The following is a 20,202-nucleotide window of genomic DNA, read 5'->3' on the forward strand; positions in this document are numbered from 1 at the left end:
AAGTTTTCCATCAAATTTCATACTTTTTGTGTCATTACCATTGGGAAAAGATTCTCTGTCATTTCATAAGAAAAAACAATTTTTTTTTTTAAATATTTTGCGACACCAGAAGAAACCTCAGGATTTGGGGTTGCGACAGTCAAAGGGTTAAACACATCTGCTGGCTCCCACTAAGGCAATGCTGTAAAGGGTAAAAATTCTTGATATTTCATATCTTCTTCTTTCAATGCACCGGTCATATCCCACTGAGGCAGGGTGGCCCAAAAAGAAAAACAAAAGTTTCTCTTTATAAATTTAGTAATGTCCCACTTCCCCATGGAGATAAGAGGAAATAAATAAGAACAAGAACTATTAAAATAGAGAAGAATACCCAGAGGGGTGTGTACATATGCTTGTATATGCATGTGTAGTGTGACTTAAGTGTAACCAGAAGTAGCAAGACGTACCTAAAATCTAGCTTGTTTATGAGACAGAAAAAAGACACCAGCAATCCTACCATCATGTAAAACAATTACAGGCTTCTGTTTTACACTCACTTGGCAGGACTGTAGCACCTCCTTGGGCACTTGCTGTCTACCAACCTACTACCTAGGATACTTCTTTCTTTCTTTCTTTCAACACACCGGCCGTATCCCACCAAGGCAGGGTGGCCCAAAAGGAAAAATGAAAGTTTCTCCTTTTACATTCAGTAATATATACAGGAGAAGGGGTTACTAGCCCCTTGCTCCCGGCATTTTAGTCGCCTCCTACAACACGCATGGCTTATGGAGGAAGAATTCTGTTCAACTTCCTCATGGAGTTAAGAGGAAATAAACAAGAACAAGAACTGGAAAGAAAATAGAAGAAAACCCAGAGGGGTATGTATATAGTATATACTTGTACATGTATGTGTAGTGTGACCTAAGTGTAAGTAGAAGTAGCAAGACATACCTGTAATCTTGCATGTGTATGAGACAGAAAAAAAAAAAAGACACCAGCAATCCTACCATCATGTAAAACAATTACAGGCTTTCATATTACACTCACTTAGAAAGCGCCCAAGGGGGTACTACAGTCCTGCTGTCTACCAACCTACTACCTAGGATACATTATTAATAAAAAATTATTTGAACATGTAATTGCTTATCAGCATCACCTGTATCCCATTTTTCAATTCTTCACTTTTCACATCTTTCAGTTCACTATGCATCTAAACTTCATCATTTTCTATGCACAAATGAATAACATGAAAATAAGTTTCACTAATGACAAAGACCAATGCAACTTTCTTTCCTCACACAAACAATAATTCACCTCCCATAACTGTTAAATCCAGGTAACTTATTCTTTCAACCTTTTTTTTCTGTAAATTTTAACCCACAAACTATCCCTGATTTAGTGCTCTGTAGCAACCAGAATGGTATCAAATACTGGATTTACACAACACACATCACTGCTATTCAAAGTTTTAAATTTACCAAACATTCAAGTATTTTACAACTACATCTTTAGGACAGTAAGTCATATCAACAAAAAATTAATTCTTCCTAGAAAGCCGCAACAGAATCCATGGGCATCAAACTAAGAAGCAAATTTCCATTTGATATTCCAACTGCACATCTAACTATGTAAAGTTACTACACAAATAAAACCTGGAATGAACTACCAGATGAAACCAAAACCTGTGACTTTTAATAAACTGACTTATTTGACTATGTTGTTAACATTCTTCACTATTACAGTTTCCACTCTGCAAGTTTAACTAAAATCATTTTGTATATATTATAGAGGAATAAGTTTACTGAGTATACCAGGAAAAGTATACGGTAGGGTTATAATTGAAAGAATTAGAGGTAAGACAGAATGTAGGATTGCAGATGAGCAGGGAGGCTTCAGAGTGGGTAGGGGATGTGTAGATCAAGTGTTTACATTGAAGCATATATGTGAACAGTATTTAGATAAAGGTAGGGAAGTTTTTATTGCATTTATGGATTTAGAAAAAGCATATGATAGAGTGGATAGAGGAGCAATGTGGCAGATGTTGCAAGTATATGGAATAGGTGATAAGTTACTAAATGCTGTAAAGAGCTTTTATGAGGATAGTGAGGCTCAGGTTAGGGTGTGTAGAAGAGAGGGAGAATACTTCCCGGTAAAAGTAGGTCTTAGACAGGGATGTGTCATGTCACCATGGTTGTTTAATATATTTATAGATGGGGTTGTAAAAGAAGTAAATGCTAGGGTGTTCGGGAGAGGGGTGGGATTAAATTATGGGGAATCAAATTCAAAATGGGAATTGACACAGTTACTTTTTGCTGATGATACTGTGCTTATGGGAGATTCTAAAGAAAAATTGCAAAGGTTAGTGGATGAGTTTGGGAATGTGTGTAAAGGTAGAAAGTTGAAAGTGAACATAGAAAAGAGTAAGGTGATGAGGGTATCAAATGATTTAGATAAAGAAAAATTGGATATCAAATTGGGGAGGAGGAGTATGGAAGAAGTGAATGTTTTCAGATACTTGGGAGTTGACGTGTCGGCGGATGGATTTATGAAGGATGAGGTTAATCATAGAATTGATGAGGGAAAAAAGGTGAGTGGTGCGTTGAGGTATATGTGGAGTCAAAAAACGTTATCTATGGAGGCAAAGAAGGGAATGTATGAAAGTATAGTAGTACCAACACTCTTATATGGGTGTGAAGCTTGGGTGGTAAATGCAGCAGCGAGGAGACGCTTGGAGGCAGTGGAGATGTCCTGTCTAAGGGCAATGTGTGGTGTAAATATTATGCAGAAAATTCGGAGTGTGGAAATTAGGAGAAGGTGTGGAGTTAATAAAAGCATTAGTCAGAGGGCAGAAGAGGGGTTGTTGAGGTGGTTGGGTCATTTAGAGAGAATGGATCAAAGTAGAATGACATGGAAAGCATATAAATCTATAGGGGAAGGAAAGAGGGGTAGGGGTCGTCCTCGAAAGGGTTGGAAAGAGGGGGTAAAGGAGGTTTTGTGGGCGAGGGGCTTGGACTTCCAGCAAGCGTGCATGAGCGTGTTAGATAGGAGTGAATGGAGACGAATGATACTTGGGACCTGACGATCTGTTGGAGTGTGAGCAGGGTAATATTTAGTGAAGGGATTCAGGGAAACCGGTTATTTTCATATAGTCGGACTTGAGTCCTGGAAATGGGAAGTACAATGCCTGCACTTTAAAGGAGTGGTTTGGGATATTGCCAGTTTGGAGGGATATGTTGTGTATCTCTATACGTATATGCTTCTAAACTGTTGTATTCTGGGCACCTCTGCAAAAGCAGTGATAATGTGTGAGTGTGGTGAAAGTGTTGAATGATGATGAAAGTATTTTCTTATTGGGGATTTTCTTTCTTTTTTGGGTCACCCTGCCTCGGTGGGAGACGACCAACTTGTGCCCAGAATACAACAGTTTAGAAGCATATACGTATAGAGATACACAACATATCCCTCCAAACTGCCAATATCCCAAACCACTCCTTTAAAGTGCAGGCATTGTACTTCCCATTTCCAGGACTCAAGTCCGACTATATGAAAATAACCGGTTTCCCTGAATCCCTTCACTAAATATTACCCTGCTCACACTCCAACAGATCGTCAGGTCCCAAGTATCATTCGTCTCCATTCACTCCTATCTAACACGCTCATGCACGCTTGCTGGAAGTCCAAGCCCCTCGCCCACAAAACCTCCTTTACCCCCTCTTTCCAACCCTTTCGAGGACGACCCCTACCCCTCTTTCCTTCCCCTACAGATTTATATGCTTTCCATGTCATTCTACTTTGATCCATTCTCTCTAAATGACCAAACCACCTCAACAACCCCTCTTCTGCCCTCTGACTAATGCTTTTATTAACTCCACACCTTCTCCTAATTATTTCCACACTCCGAATTTTCTGCATAATATTTACACCACACATTGCCCTTAGACAGGACATCTCCACTGCCTCCAACCGTCTCCTTGCTGCTGCATTTACCACCCAAGCTTCACATCCATATAAGAGTGTTGGTACTACTATACTTCCATACATTCCCTTCTTTGCCTCCATAGATAATGTTTTTTGACTCCACATATACCTCAACGCACCACTCACCTTTTTTCCCTCATCAATTCTATGATTAACCTCATCCTTCATAAATCCATCCGCCGACACGTCAACTCCCAAGTATCTGAAAACATTCACTTCTTCCATACTCCTCCTCCCCAATTTGATATCCAATTTTTCTTTATCTAAATCATTTGATACCCTCATCACCTTACTCTTTTCTATGTTCACTTTCAACTTTCTACCTTTACACACATTCTCAAACTCATCCACTAACCTTTGCAATTTTTCTTTAGAATCTCCCATAAGCACAATATCATCAGCAAAAAGTAACTGTGTCAATTCCCATTTTGAATTTGATTCCCCATAATTTAATCCCACCCCTCTCCCGATCACCCTAGCATTTACTTCTTTTACAACCCCATCTATAAATATATTAAACAACCATGGTGACATTACACATCCCTGTCTAAGACCTGCTTTTACCGGGAAGTATTCTCCCTCTCTTCTACACACCCTAACCTGAGATGGGATCCATTACTCCTTCATGATAAAGTTGATATGTTAGCCAAGAAGAGTATCGAGAAGGAGAATGTAGAATATAACTTTGGTATAACTGTGTCTAGCATTAGGAATAATATTAGGAGAGAGGTAAATAATGAAAATGATTGTTATAGGAATGCAGTTAGAAGCCTGAGTAGATCTATAACCCACTATGATAACATGAACGTAGATAAGTATGTTTATGGAGCAACTTGCAATGTGAACAGACTGACTGATGTTGTAGTGGCCAGGCTTAGGCTTGGTTATAAGTACTTCTGGCAGTTTGGGAGACACACAGATGATGATCAAACTAAATGTAAATTATGTGATCAGGCATATGGTCATTCTCTTGAACACTATGTGCTTAATTGTCCACTTATTGAGGAATACAGAGACAGACAGTATAATAACCTATGTGACATGTCAAGATATCTTATTAATGAAAATAAGATACCAGATATACTAAGCAAATTTCCTAAATTTGCTTGTAACAGATAAGTGAACTATAGATATGTAGATATAAATCCATATGTATTCCTGTTAACCCTTTGGGGCCTAGTTCCTAGGCCTTTTGTGTATCCATATGCTCTCGCGCTACCGTCCACAGGATGGATATGGGGTGCACAATAAACTAGCCACTTCGGTGGCAAAATCTAAATCCTAACCTGAGCCTCGCTATCCTCATAAAAACTCTTCACAGCATTTAGTAACTTACCACCTATTCCATATACTTGCAACATCTGCCACATTGCTCCCCTATCCACTATCATATACCTTTTCTAAATCCATAAATGCAATAAAAACTTCCCTACCTTTATCTAAATACTGTTCACATATATACTTCAATGTAAACACTTGATCTACACATCCCCTACCCATTCTAAAACCTCCTTGCTCATCTGCAATCCTACGTTCTGTCTTGCCTCTAATTCTTTCAATTTTAACCCTACTGTACACTTTTTGTATTACGTGTTATTTTTCATGTTTCAATTCATATGTACTGTAATTATCATCATACTATGATAATCGTGTTATTAGTACTAATTTACACCATCATGTGTGTTTTATATTTTCTCTCACGCACATATGCACACACACACGCACACAATAATTTTACATTTCATTAGTATTATTCCTAGTTTTAAGTTCATCCTAAATGCTTTGCATAACTATGGGCTTTCCCATGTAAGAAATCTTTGTGCTACAATTGGAAAATAAATGATTATGATTATTTTATATTAAAAGCTAGAATCACAATACCTGGGCACGAGCAACACTTTTTGGTACTTTGACAGCAGTATCAACAAATGCCAGTTTAGTTGTTCGCTTTGGTTCAGCCTTTGATACAAATTTCTGCTGAAGATTTTGTGTTAAATTCTTCAGCTTTCGTTCTCTTTCCTCATAACAGCGAATCCACATTTCCCGCCAGGTTTCCATCTCCTCTAGTTTCTGTGAAAGAAAAAGAAGGTAGAAATACTTGGGGTATCTATCACCTTCCAGTTTTCAGAACTCAGATACACTAAAGCTCTTTATTATCAATATGACTAACATCCAACTGTCTATATTCAATAATTAACACATTAAATTTATACAAAATACTTTTCTTACACTTTCATATTCACCCTCCTCATAAGTTCATACACAACATATACAGGTTTTTATTTATCAATTTATCTTATATTACAATGAATGAATGATTCTGACTGAAAGGAAAATGACTACACAGTGGAACCTCAGCTTACAAACACAATCCGTTCCGTGATCTTGTTCGTATCCTGATTTGTTTCCCAATTTAAATTAATTGAAATGCAATTAATCCATTCCAGCCTCTCAGGAGGCATGACAAAATAATGCTAATATCAACTCTACGGCTTATTTATCTATCACAATTCATCTAATATGACATAATAAACAATATTAATAACACAGAAACATGATACACCTACCATCCGACTTACGATTGAGTTCGGTTCCGAGAAACCGGTCGTAAGTCGAACTTTACTACTGAATGTCAACAAAACATTTCTGTAATGACTATTTTATTGTTTTATTTTGGTATTTCATGTTTTACTTTACTTTTTATGCAGTTAGTACTGTATTTTATACTGTAAGGTGTACGATAAACACTGTGTACAACACAAATAGTTGTTTATTTCCCAGAAATTTGGCATAAAAAACATGGTCGTAAGTCGAGTGGTCGTAAGTCGAGCAGGTCGTAAGTCGGATGGTAGGTGTATATACTTTAGAATGAATAAAATAGACCATAATATGGCAAGTGATGACTACGCCAGCAGCACCCTACAGCATTTGCCGTTTACTCTCCCACTCTAGTATCTTCCCAGTCCATAACCCCACACCTAGCTTGTGTTTATCTATGATTAGTGGTGAGGTTGTTACACATGTAACCACAGTGGCAGCCACAGTGGTAGTGGTGGTGAGCTGCCTCACTCTCTGCTGCTACCTTCTTCGTTTCTCTAGCTTTCTTCACTTTCTAATCGCTTCCTGAGCTTCTTGCTGATCATACACGAATAGTGTCTCTTCAGGTGTGGCATTACTTAGGAAATTTGTACAAGACAAAATTATGCATCCCAAGGGTCTGCTGCAGTCACTCAGAGCAGCGCACCTCCTCTTCCTTTTGACCCTTGTTCTAGTGTAGCAGCTGTACCTACAGCCACCCAGAGAGTTACCAATTTGTATTTTGAAGCATTTGGCACAAAAATATGAAAAAAAATTACGAAAAATGTCTAAAAATGACATTATTATTATTATTAGTAGTAGTAGTAGTAGTAGTAGTACATATGTACGTATTACAATTATTATTACAGTGGTCCCTTGTTTATCATCCTTAATCCGTTCCTGGAAGTGGGACTATTATCGAAATAGACGATTTTCGAATCAATTTTCCTCCATAAGAAATAATGTAAATACAATTAATCCATTCCTGACACCCAGAAGTATTAAAACAAAAAAAATTTTTACATGAAATATAGATGTAGTACATAAACAATACAATGAGACATGATGAATGAAACATTAACAGCATAACACTTACCTTTATTGGCGATTCTTTTTAGTGTATGGAAGACTGGTGGAGGAGAGAGATTGAATTACTATTTGGAAGGGGAATCCCCTTCCATCAACACCTCAGGTACCAAGTGCTTTTCTGGGGTTGCTTCTCTTCTCTGTTTCTTAATGCCACTAGGACCAGCTTGAGAGTCACTCGAGTCCTGTCTCACAAAAAAAACTGTCCAGAGAGTTCTGTTTCTGGCATCTCTTTAAAACTTCCCTAAAATGGGCCAAGACTCTGTCACTGTACAAGTTGCCGATATGGCTTGCAACATCCTTCTCAGGGTGATGTTTCTCCATAAATCTTTCCATCCTACCCCACATTTCAAAAATCTCCTTAATTATAAGAAGGCACCTTCTTCCATCTCTCTTCCTCCTCCTCTGCAGCAAGAATCTGAGCTGCGATCTGTTGCTGTTCCTGCTGAAGCTCTTGCAGCTCCTCAGTGGTTAGCTCTTTGTTGTGGTCCTTCACCAACTCTTCCACATTCTCCAAACTCACATCCAACCCCATGGAACTCCCCAATGCCACAATAGGCTCAACAGGGGCCACCTCAAATCCTTCAAAATCCCTCTTGTGGACACAATCTGGCCACAAGTTTCTCCAAGCAGAGTTCAAAGTCCTGGTAGTCACTCCCTCCCAAGCCTTACCTATAAGGCTTATGCAATGGAGAATACTGAAGTGTCCTTTCCAAAAATCTCTTAGGGTCAAGTGTGTGAGGTCACATTAAAGCACCTTTCAAACATTGCTTTGGTGTAGAGTATTTTAAAGTTTGAAATGACCTGCTGGTCCATGGGCTGGAGAGGAGTGGTATACAGGGGCAAGAGCTTTACTGTGATTAACCCAAACTCCTTTAGAATTAGGTCATCCAAGTTTGGAGGATGAACAGGTGCATTGTCCATTACTAGGAGGCACTTGAGATCCAATTTCTTTTCCAGGAGGTAATTCTTCACACTACAGCCAAACCACTCGAAGAAAATTTCCCTCGTGACCCATGCCTTATTATTAGATCTCCAAAACACACACAATTTACTCTTCATAACATTGTTTTTCTTGAACACTCTGGGATTTTCAGAATGGTACACTAGTAACGGCTTCACTTTGAAATCCCCACTAGCATTAGCACAGAACATGAGCGTCAGCCTGTCTTTCATAGGCTTGTGTCCAGGTAGTGCCTCTTCCTCCCGAGTAATGTAGGTCCTCTTTGGCATTTTCTTCCAAAAGAGGCCTGTTTCGTCACAATTGAACACTTGTTCAGGTTTCAGTCCTTCAGCCTCTATGTACTCCTTGAATTCATGCACATATTTTTTCAGCCGCTTTTTGGTCCGAACTGGCAGCCTCACCATGCCTTATCACACTGTGTATGCCAGTACGCTTCTTAAATCTCTCAAACCAGCCTTTGCTGGCCTTACATTCGCTCACATCACCATTAGCTGCAGGCAATTTCTTTACCAAATCGTTATGCAACTGCCTAGCCTTTTCACAAATAATCGACGTCTTAAGACTATCTCCTGCTAATTGTTTCTCGTTTATTCACACCAATAATAACTTCTCAACATCTTTGAGTACTGGTGATCTCATTTTTGTCAGCATTTTTGCAACAACAGCTTCCTTGATTTCCTTTTTCTAGGCCACGATGGAAGATATGGTTGTACGGGATTTGTTATACATCCTGGCCAGTTCGCCTACACATACGCCACTTTCATATTGTTCAATGATGTTTTTCTTAAATTCAATTGTATTTCTCACTTTCTTTACCAAAGGCTTGGCACTAGGAACTTTCTTTGGAGCCATGGAAGCTTATTTAGTACTTGCAAGCACTAAAATGAATGGAATATTATGAAATATTTCGTATGAACAAGTGAGGGGACCGTCGCTCACTGGAAAACAATGGCACACTGGCTGGGAAGGGAGGCCGAGGCAGCTCAGAGCGTGAGTACGCGTCCAGGACGAAAGACAATTAGCGAGTCAATGGACCATTTGCGAGCCAATGTTTGGACGAAATAACGGGACGATTTCCGAGAAGGACGACTATCGAGTCGGACGATTACTGAGGGACCACTGTACAGTGGACCCCCAGTTCGCGATATTAATCCGTTCCCGAGAGCTCATCGTAAACCAAAATTATCGGAAAGCGAATCAATTTTCCCCATAAGAAATAATGGAAATCAAATTAAACCGTGCAAGACACCCAAAAGTATGAACAAAAAAACTTTTACCACATGAAATATTAAGTTTAATGCAATAGAATAATTACAATAACAATAGAATAACCAACATTTACCATTAATGAAGATCTGGTGATGATTGATGGGATGGGAGGAGGGGATGTGTTGAACCTATTGTTTAGAAGGGGAATCCCCCTCCATTAAGACTTGAGGTAGCTTTTCCTCCTGAGTAATGTAGGTCCTGATTGGCAATTTCTTCCAAAACAGGCATGTTTTGTCACAATTAAACACTTGTTCAGGTTTCAATCTTTCAGCCTCTATGTACTCCTTGAATTCATGCACATATTTTTCAGCTGCTTTGTGGTCTAAACTGGCAGCCTCACCATGCCTAATCACACTATGTATGCCACTACGATTCTTAAATCTTTCAAACCAACCTTTGCTGGCCTTAAATTCACTCACATCACCACTAGTTGCAGGCAATTTCTTTACCAAATCGTCATGCAACTGCCTAGCCTTTTCACAAATGATCGCTTGAGAGATGCTATCTCGTGCTATCTGTTTTCATTTATCCACACCAATAACAGTCTCTCAACATTTTCTAACACTTGTGGTCGCTGTTTCGTAATCACAGTTGCACCTTTTGCAAGAACAGCTTCCTTGATTGCCGTTTTCCTGCTCACTATAGTAGAGATGGTTGATTGGGGTTTACTATACAACCTGGCCAGCTCCGATACACGCACTCCACTTTCATACTTTGCAATTATCTCTTTCTTCATTTCAATAGTCATTAGCTCCCTTGGTCTCGAAGGGTTGGTGCTAGAAGCTTTCTTGGGGCCCATTGTGACTTATTTTGCAGAAACAAGCACCAAAAACAGTGATAATATGGATAATACGGAATGTACCGAATGTATCCTTAGATGCACACACACTGGCTGGTTTGTAAACACTGGTACACACGGGGAAGTTCAGGCCACATGTGGACACTTCTCGTACGAATCGTATTGCATACCGGTTTTGTAACGGGAACCGAGGCAAATTTTTGGCAATATAATGCATCGGTTACCGGATTTATCGGATACCGACAGCATCACAAACCGGGGGTCCACTGTATTACAGTGGACCCCCAGTATTCGATGGCATCAGTATTCGATAAATCCGGTATTCGATGCATTTTAACGCAAAAATTTTGCCTCGGTATCCGATTGAAAACCCGGTATTCGATACGATTCGTACGAGACGTGTCCACGTGTGGCCTGAACTGCCCCTTGTGTGCCAGTGTTTACAAGCCAGCCAGTGTGCACACATCTAAGGATACATTCGGTACATTCCATATTATCCATATTATCACTGTTTTTGGTGCTTGTTTCAGCAAAATAAGTCACCATGGGCCCCAAGAAAGCTTCTAGTGCCAACCCTGTGGTAAAAAGGGTGAGAATTAGTATGGAAATTATGAAAGATTTTGAAGGGTTTGGGGCTAACCCTGAGAAGCCTATGCCAGTTGTGGAATCCACTGTGCCTACTTCAAAAATTAAGGAAATGTGTGCACAGTGGGTTGAAGTGCAAACCTTTATGGATGAAAATCACCCTAACACAGCTATTGCAAGCTGTGCTGGTGACTATTACAATGACAATGTTGTGGCCCATTTTAAACAAATTGTAAAGGAACGGGAGGTACAGAGCTCTATGGACAGATTTGTTGTGCGACAGAGGTCCAGTGACTCTCAAGCTGGTCCTAGTGGCATTAAAAGAAGAAGGGAAGTAACCCCGGAAAAGGACTTGCTACCTCAAGTCCTAATGGAAGGGGATTCCCCTTCTAAACACTAACACCATCCACACTCTTCCCTCCTCCAATCCCATCAACCATCACCAGATCTTCAATAAAGGAAAGTGTCATGTAACTGTGCATGTCTTCTTCAGTTTGTGTGTATTAAAATTAATATTTCATGTGGTAAAATTTTTTTTTTTTCATACTTTTGGGTGTCTTGCACGGATTAATTTGATTTCCATTATTTCTTATGGGGAAAATTGATTCGCTTTTCGATATTTTCGGTATTCGATGAGCTCTCAGGAACGGATTAATATCGAATACCAGGGGTCCACTGTATTATTATTAATACGTATGTATTATTATTATAATTATTATTATTTATTTAGAGAACTGGAGTACAGATCCAATTCCCTAGATCAAGAGTCCCTCACCACGTACATACTAATACTGTAATAATAATAATTATTATAACAATAATATTATACATACTTTTTTTTTCAACAAGTCAGCCGAATCCCACCGAGGCAGGGTGACCCAAAAGGAAAGAAAATCCCCAAAAAGAAAATACTTTCATCATTCAACACTTTCACCTCACTCACACGTAATCACTGTTTTTGCAGAGGGGCCCAGAATACAACAGTTTAGAAGTATATACGTATAAAAATACACAATATATCCCTTCAAACTGCCAATATCCCAAACCCTCCTTTAGAGTGCAGGCATTGTACTTCCCATTTCCAGGGAACTGGAGCACAGATCCAATTCTCTAGATCAAGGGCCCTTCACCGAGGAACCTACCTTGAGGGGAAAGGACGCACATCCCGAAATTTCGTTCGTATCCAGAAGCAAAAAATCGACCGAACAATGGTTTGTATCCTGAAAAGTTCACGTGGTGGGACATTCGTAAGCCGAGGTTCCAATGTACTGTATAAGTTTTAGGTTGGTAGACAGCAACCATCCAGGGAGGTACTACCATTCTGTCAAATGCATATGAAATGCAAACCTGTGATTTTTATACAATGGCATAGTTGCTGTCTTTTCTTTTCCTTCTGTCTCATAAATATACAAGAAAACAGGTACATCTTGCTACTTCTACTTTCACTCAGGCACACTACACATTCATGTACATGTATGATGTATCCATGTGTGTTGTAAGAGGAGACTAAAATGCTAGAAGCAAGGGGCTAGTAACCCCTTCTTCTGTATATATTACTAAATGTAAAAAGAGAAACTTTTGTCTTTCCTTTTGGGTCACCCCGCCTCGGTGGGATACAGCCGGTGCATTGAAAGAAGAAAGAAGTATGATGTATACACACCTACCTGAATTTTCTTCTATTTTCTTAATAGTTCTTCTTATATCTAAATCCTTTCATCTCTGTGGGGAAGTGGAAAAGAATCTTCCCTCCGTAAGCCATGCGTGTCATAAGAGGTGACTAAAATGCTGGGAGCAATGGGCAAGTAACCCCTTCTGAATAAATTACCAAAAATAAGAAGAAAAACTTTGTAAAGCTGGGATGCTTGAGTGTGTGTGGATATAGTGCAAATGATAAGAAAGAGGCGATTGCCAATGTTATGAATGAAAAGAAGTTGGATGTCTTTCCTCTAAGCAAAACAAAGATGAAGGTTAAGGGAGTTTCAGTGGGGAGAAATAGAGATTAGGTTAGGAGTATCAGAGAGTTAGAGCTAAGGAAGGGGAAGCAATAATGTTTAAGGATCAGTTATGGAAGAGGGAATATAAATGCATAAATTCAAGGATTATTGGATTAAAATAAGGGTTGGATGCAAAGAGTGGGTTTTAATAAGTGTTTATGCACCTGGAGAGGAGAGGAGTGTAGAGAAGAGAGAGAGATTTTGGGAGATGTTTAGCAAGTGTTTAAGAAGTTTTGAACCAAGTGAGAGTAATTGTGGTAAGAGAAATGAATGCTAAAGTGGGAGAAACAACTATAGAATGTATGGTAGGTAAGTTTGGGTTGCCAGGTGTAAATGATAATGGGGGGGGGGGGCTTTGATTGAACTTTGTACAGAAAGAGGGTTTGGTAATAGGTAATACAATTTAAAAAAAGGATAAGTACACAAGACATGATACATGGTGTAATGACAGTAGTTCACTGGACTATGCATTGGTAGCTAAAAGACTAATGGGTAGACTTCAGGATGTGCATGTTGATAAAGGGGGCCACAAATATATCATATTTTTTAGTTCTATCTACAGTGAGAGTAAAAGATAGATGGGATACAAGGAGAATGGTAGCAGCAGGTAAGAGAGAGAGGTGAGATTTGTAAACCAAAGGAGGAGGCAGTTAGCATAAGATATAAACAACTACTGGAAGAAAGATGGGCTAGTAAGAGTAAAGGCAATGATGTTGAAGAGGTATGGGGTAGGGTAGATTTAAGAATGTAGTATTGGAGTGTTCAGCAGAGGTTTGAGGCTACAGAAAAGTAGGTGCAGGAGGGAAGAAGAGCGAATGGTGGAATGAGGTAAACAGTAGTAAGAGAGAGTAAAAGTTTGCATATGAGAGATTTTTACAAAGCAGAACTGATACAAGGAGGGAGGCATATACAAAGAGAAAAAGACAGGTTAAGAGAGTGATGAAAAAACCTAAAAGGAAAGCAAATAAGAGTGGGAGAGATGGTATCAACAAATTTTGATGAGAAAAAGTTTTGGAGTGAGATTAATAAGTTTAGAAACAATAGGGAATGAATAGACTTGACAGTTAAAAATAGGAGAGGAGAGTTGTTAGATGGAGAGTTGGAGGTATTGGGAAGATGGAGGGAATATTCTGAAGAACTGCTAAGTATTGAAGATAGGGTAGCAGTGATTTCATGCACAGGGCAAAGGGTTTTAACATCATGTAGGTGTGATCAGCCAATTGTGTGTGAGGCAGTGGGTAGAATGAAAGGGGGTAAAGCAGCTGGGATTGATGGGATAAAAAGAGAAATGTTACAAGTAGGTGGGGATATAGTTTTGGAATGGTTGGTACTTTTATTTAATAAATGTATAGAAGAGGGAAAGATACCTAGAGACTGGCAGATTATGCATAGTTCCTTTATATAAATGCAAAGGGGACAAAAGTGTAAAAATTATAGGGGAATAAGCTTGTTGAGTATACCTGGTAAAATAAATGGCAGAGTTATTATTGAAAGAATTATGAGGAAAACAGAAAGCAGGACCATAGATGACCAAGGAGGCTTTAGGAAAGGTAGGGGATGTGTAGACCAAGTGTTTACAGTAAAACGTACAGGTGAACAGTATTTAAATGAGGGTAAAGAGGTTTTCGTTGCATTTAAGGATTTGGTAAAAACATATGATAGGGTGGATAGGGAAGCAACGTGGCAGATGTTATAAATGTACGGAATAGGTGGTAGGTTACCGAAAGCAGTGAAGAGTTTTCACGAGGATAGTGAAGCTCAGGTTTGAGTATGTAGGAGAGAGAGAGATTATTTCCCAGCAAAGGTGGTCTGTAGACAGGGATGTGTGATATCACCATGCCTGTTCAGTATATTTACAGATGGTGTTGTAAGAGAAGTGAATGCTTGGGTGTTGGCAAGATGCGTGGAATTAAGAGATGAAGAATCTAACACAAAGTGGGAGCTGTCACAGCTGCCTTTTTCTGATGATACTGTGCTTTTGAGAGATTCTGCAGAGAAACTGAAGAGGTGGTGGACAAGTTTGGAAAGGTATGTAAACAAAGGAAATTAGAAGTGAGCATAGGAAAGAGCAAGGTGATGAGGATAACAAAAAATTTAGGTAATGAAAGGATTGTTTTCAGATATTTGGAAAAGGGCTTGTCAGCAGATTGGTCTACGAAAGATGAGGTGAATCATAGAATTGATGGGGTAAAAAGGCGAGTGGAGCACTGAGGAGTCTGTGGAGACAAAGAATGATACCCATGGAAGCGAAGAGGGGAATACATGAGAGTATAGAGGTACCAACGCTCTTATATGGGTGCGAAGCATGGGTGGTGAATGTTGCAACAAGGAGATGGCCGAAGACAGTAGAGATGTCGTGTCTGAGGGCAATGCATGGTGTGCATATAATGCAGAGAATCCATAGATTGGAGATTAGAAGGTGCAGGGTTTATAAAAGTATTATCCAGAGCGCTGAGGAGGGGTTGTTGAGGTGGTTCGAACATTTAGAGAGGATTAAACAAAACAGAATGACTTGGAGAGTGTATAAATCTGTAGTGGAAGGAAGACAGGGTAGGGGTCATCCCTAGAAAAGGGATGACCCCTACCTTCGTGAGCAAGGGGCTTGGACTTCCAGCAAGTGCGCATGAGCGTATTAAATAGGAGTGGATACAAATGTTTTTTTATGACTTGACATGCTACTGGAGTGTGAGCAAATTAACACTTATGAAGGGATTCTGGAAAAACCGAAACTGGTTAGCCAGACTTTAGTTCCGGAGGTGGGAAGTACACTGCCTGCTCTCCAAAGGAAGGGTGTTGATATGTCGCAGTATTTTAACTGTAGTGTAGGTGTGCCTCTGGAAGACAGTCGAGTGAATGATGAAGAAAGTGTTTGTTCTTTTTTTGGGTCACCCTGTCTCGGTGGGAAATGGCCGACGTGTTATTAACCCTGTGACTGTCGCGGCCATATATATACACATTACGAGGTACCGTGTTTGACGTATATATACATGTACTCATAAATTCTAGCGGCTTCAAATCAAGCAGGAGAAAGCTGGTAGGCCCACATGTGAGAGAATGGGTCTGTGGGGTCAGTGTGCACCATATAAAAAATCCTGGAGCACGCAGTGCATAACGAGAAAAAAAAAACTCTGACCATTTTTTTAAATTAAAATGCCAACTTTGTGGTCTATTTTCGTATAGTATTTATGGTTGTATTCTCATTTTCTTGGTCTCATTTGATAGAATGGAAAACATATTATAGAAATAGAGGTGATTTTGATTGATTTTACTATAAAAAGAACCTGGAAATGGAGCTTAAAGTAGGGGAAATGTTTGATTTTTGCCAATGTTCAAAAGTAAACAAATGATGTCATTGTTCAATAAATGTCCAACTAGCCATTCTAATATGCAGTCATGAATGGGTTGATGTTATTTATACAATTATTACAGTATTGCAATAGTCTGCATAATAGTAAGTCTTCTATTTTTTGTTTGAATAAAAATTCAAAATAGAAAGCAAGAGTAATATCAGAGGGGCCTGGAGACATGACTGATGAACAAAGAAAATGTTATTTTAGATCCAGGAATGTCTGCATTGTTCATTCTGGACCTTATTTTGAAATTGTCATATTTTTTTAATTTTCGTGAAATTGGCCAAATTGCAAATTTCTGACCACATTATTGGGTAGTTGAAATCGGTAAATGGGCAGTTTCTTGTATTCAATCGATAGAAAAAAATGGAGTTCTAAAGAAATAGCTATGAGTCTGGTCGACTGGAACAACGGAATTAGCCGAAAATAGGGCTCAAAGTGGGCGAAATCGCCGATTTGTAAATATCGCCGAGGTCGGTAACTTCGCGAGAGCATAATTCTGTCAGTTTTCCATCAAATTTCGTTTTTTTGGTGTCATTACAATCGGGAAAAGATTCTCTATCATTTCATAAGAAAAAAAGTTTTTTTTTTTTTAAATTTTGCAACACCAGGAGACACCTCAGGATTGGGGGTTGCAACAGTCAAGGGGTTAATAAAAATTTTAGTCTTGAAAGTGAGAAGCACAGTGCTTGCTCTTGGAAGGAAGGAGGGGGATGTTACAGTTCAGAGGGTCATTTGAAATGTAATGTTTGTACACTTCTGGCAAGACAGCTATTGAATGAATGATGGCAAATGTGTTTCCTTTTAAGGTGTCACTACCTCAGTAGATGATGCCCAGTGAGTTAAAAATAACAGAAATTAATACACTACAAGTCTATCTTTACTTCGATAGCAACACATACCGTAGAGAATGATGAACACATTTTAGTCATATTTTCCCACATTCATCCTCTCATGTCCAAAACTGATAACAATCTTCCAGTAAATCCTGCATGCTGTAGCAAAGGTAACAGCCAGTCCCGGTGGCCTGTAAAAGTGCTGTAAACAAATACTTCTTTTAACTACTGTACTGTCAATTTCTGTCTTTTTATTCTCATCTGTAATCACCCAGCTGCCCACTATAAAAGAAATTCCAAAATGCAGTTTTGGACATGAAAGGATTGATTGAATCTTTATAAGTTAACCTCTTTTAAAATCTTTTTTCAAGTTTTATTTTACATTGGTTACCTGTCTGTAATATGTGTTGTATGTACTGTACTACCATTTTCAATAATAAATTATACCCCATTTCATGTTTTAAAAATTTACAAAGCAACAATAACACCAACCTTTAGCCATCCACCAGTATTCTTCCTAACTATAAAAAAAATCTCATACAGGAGGGCCTCATCTGTACACCTCTTAGGTTCCTGACCCCATGCGATAAGCAAAAATCACCGGAGGGTGGAAACAGTTTTTTTTTTTATTATTGAATGCTAAAATACCTGATAATGTGTTTACACTATCATATATTAAGTGCTCAATACAGCTAGGAACAAAAAACAAACATAAAAGTAAAATAAATACCCAGTACATAAAATACTTACCATAAAATATGGCACCAGCAGCCCTTCCCGTATGCAACTGTTGTGTGAAAATTGCAAAAAACACCGTATATAATGAGCAATGACTCACTTGAAAGCCAACGAAAACGTGGAACACTGACATTTTTAGGCATTTTAGACTGCTGAAATATGTTATGATTTTTACTCATGGTAAACATATTCCTCTCACTCTCCATTTTCCTTCCCACAAAACTTATTCTATTAATGAAGTCCCTCTTGCAGAATCTTTCAGTCTACAAGACTTACCTTATTCCTGAAGTCCCTCTTACAATGCACTTCCCAAAGTACATTAGTATCATCTAAGAGATAGTTGTTGAAATCTTCAAGGCTAAGGAGTTGATGCGGGGATGCTCTTTCTAGTACAGGCCGAAGAATTTCAAAGGGAATGCCTCCAGTGAACTCCAGTGCTGGTTAAGTACACAGGATGTCAAAATCAAGATAACTGTAACCTTAAAAATATTTAAAACAATTAAATTTTACCCAATGTGCACTAAAACTTTTTTGAAGTACCATATCACACTGTACAGTACATAAATATGATACCACTGCTTATGTTTAATTATTATAGACTCTCCTCACTTAACAATGAGGTTCTCTTCCTAAGAATAGGTCAGTAAGCAAAATGGTTGTTAAATGAGGAGCATACTGTATTAGTAGTGGGTTTATGTCAGCCATCATTAGACACTTAGGAGTCTGTGGAGACAAAGAACTTTGTCCTGGGAGGCATACATTCCCCTCTTTGCCTCCAAGGACAAAGAGGGGAATGTATGAATGTATACTCTCATACATTCCCCTCTTTGTCCTTGGAGGCAAAGAGGGTAATGTATGAGAGTATAATTTTACCAACGCTCTTATATGGGTGTGAAGCATGGGTGATAAATGTTGCAGAGAGGAGAAGGCTGGAGGCAGTGGAGATGTCATGTCTGAGGGCAATGTGTGGTGTGAATATAATGCAGAGAATTCGTAGTTTGGAAGTTAGGAGGAGGTGCGGGATTACCAAAACTGTTGTCCAGAGGGCTGAGGAAGGGTTGTTGAGGTGGTTCGGGTATGTAGAGAGAATGGAGCGAAACAGAATGACTTCAAGAGTGTATCCGTCTGTAGTGGAAGGAAGGCGGGGTAGAGGTCGGCCTAGGAAAGATTGGAGGGAGGGGGTAAAGGAGGTTTAGTGTGCGAGGGGCTTGGACTTCCAGCAGGCATGCGTGAGCGTGTTTGATAGGAGTGAATGGAGACAAATGGTTTTTAATACTTGACGTGCTGTTGGAGTGTGAGCAAAGTAACATTTATGAAGGGATTCAGGGAAACCGGCAGGCCGGACTTGAGTCCTGGAGATGGGAAGTACAGTGCCTGCACTCTGAAGGAGGGGTGTTAATGTTGCAGTTTAAAAACTGTAGTGTAAAGCACCCTTCTGGCAAGACAGTGATGGAGTGAATGATGGTGAAAGTTTTTCTTTTTCGGGCCACCCTGCCTTGGTGGGAATCGGCCAGTGTGTTAATAAATAATAAATCATTAGACATTTTTATAATGTCACCTTTGCACCATTTATAACATTTTTAGTATATAGCCTCTCCTCACTTAGCGACATACTCATTTAGCAATGACTCAGACTTACTACAGGCTCTCTGACTAGTATGCATACCTCAAAAATGTTTATTAAAGTTGATTTCCTCTATTCTGTTTATTACAATATACAGTACACTGCTGTATAAGCATTTAAAAATATACTAGAAATGTTATAAATGGTGCAAAGGTGGCATTAAAACATCATCAAAGATGGCTGACACAAACCCACTACCATTATAGTAAGCTCCTCACTTAGTGATGAATTCATTTACTGACGTGGTCTTAGGAACGGAACTCCATTGTTAAGTGAGGAGAGGCTGTATTTTTATATGTTTATACAGTAATGTACTTATAATGTAATAAAGAGAATAGAGGAAATCAGCTCTAATATACATTACTTAGGTTTGCACACTGGTTGGAGGGGTGGTCGGTAAACGAGTACGTCGCTAAGCAAGGA

The 20,202-nt window shown here is 39.1% G+C and overlaps 1 protein-coding gene across 15 annotated transcripts in view; it reads right to left on the reverse strand.

Moving 5' to 3' along the window:
* The window catches only part of LOC128703787 (transcription elongation factor B polypeptide 3), a 173,183-nt gene that overhangs the window by 49,921 nt on the left and 103,060 nt on the right, over positions 1 to 20,202 (reverse strand). For 14 of the 15 annotated variants that reach the window (XM_070086944.1, XM_070086942.1, XM_070086949.1 and 11 more), the window contains 2 exons: positions 18,432 to 18,592; positions 5,839 to 6,027 (listed from right to left, as the gene is read on the reverse strand). In XM_070086944.1, coding sequence (XP_069943045.1) covers positions 5,839 to 6,027; positions 18,432 to 18,592 — 350 coding nt within the window. Of the gene's footprint in view, positions 1 to 5,838; positions 6,028 to 17,483; positions 17,620 to 18,431; positions 18,593 to 20,202 lie in introns of those variants that run through there. The other variant, XM_070086955.1, reaches the window with a different exon arrangement.

This window comes from Cherax quadricarinatus, chromosome 20, assembly GCF_038502225.1.
Source record: "Cherax quadricarinatus isolate ZL_2023a chromosome 20, ASM3850222v1, whole genome shotgun sequence".
In the NCBI taxonomy this organism is placed as follows: Eukaryota; Metazoa; Arthropoda; class Malacostraca; order Decapoda; family Parastacidae; genus Cherax; species Cherax quadricarinatus.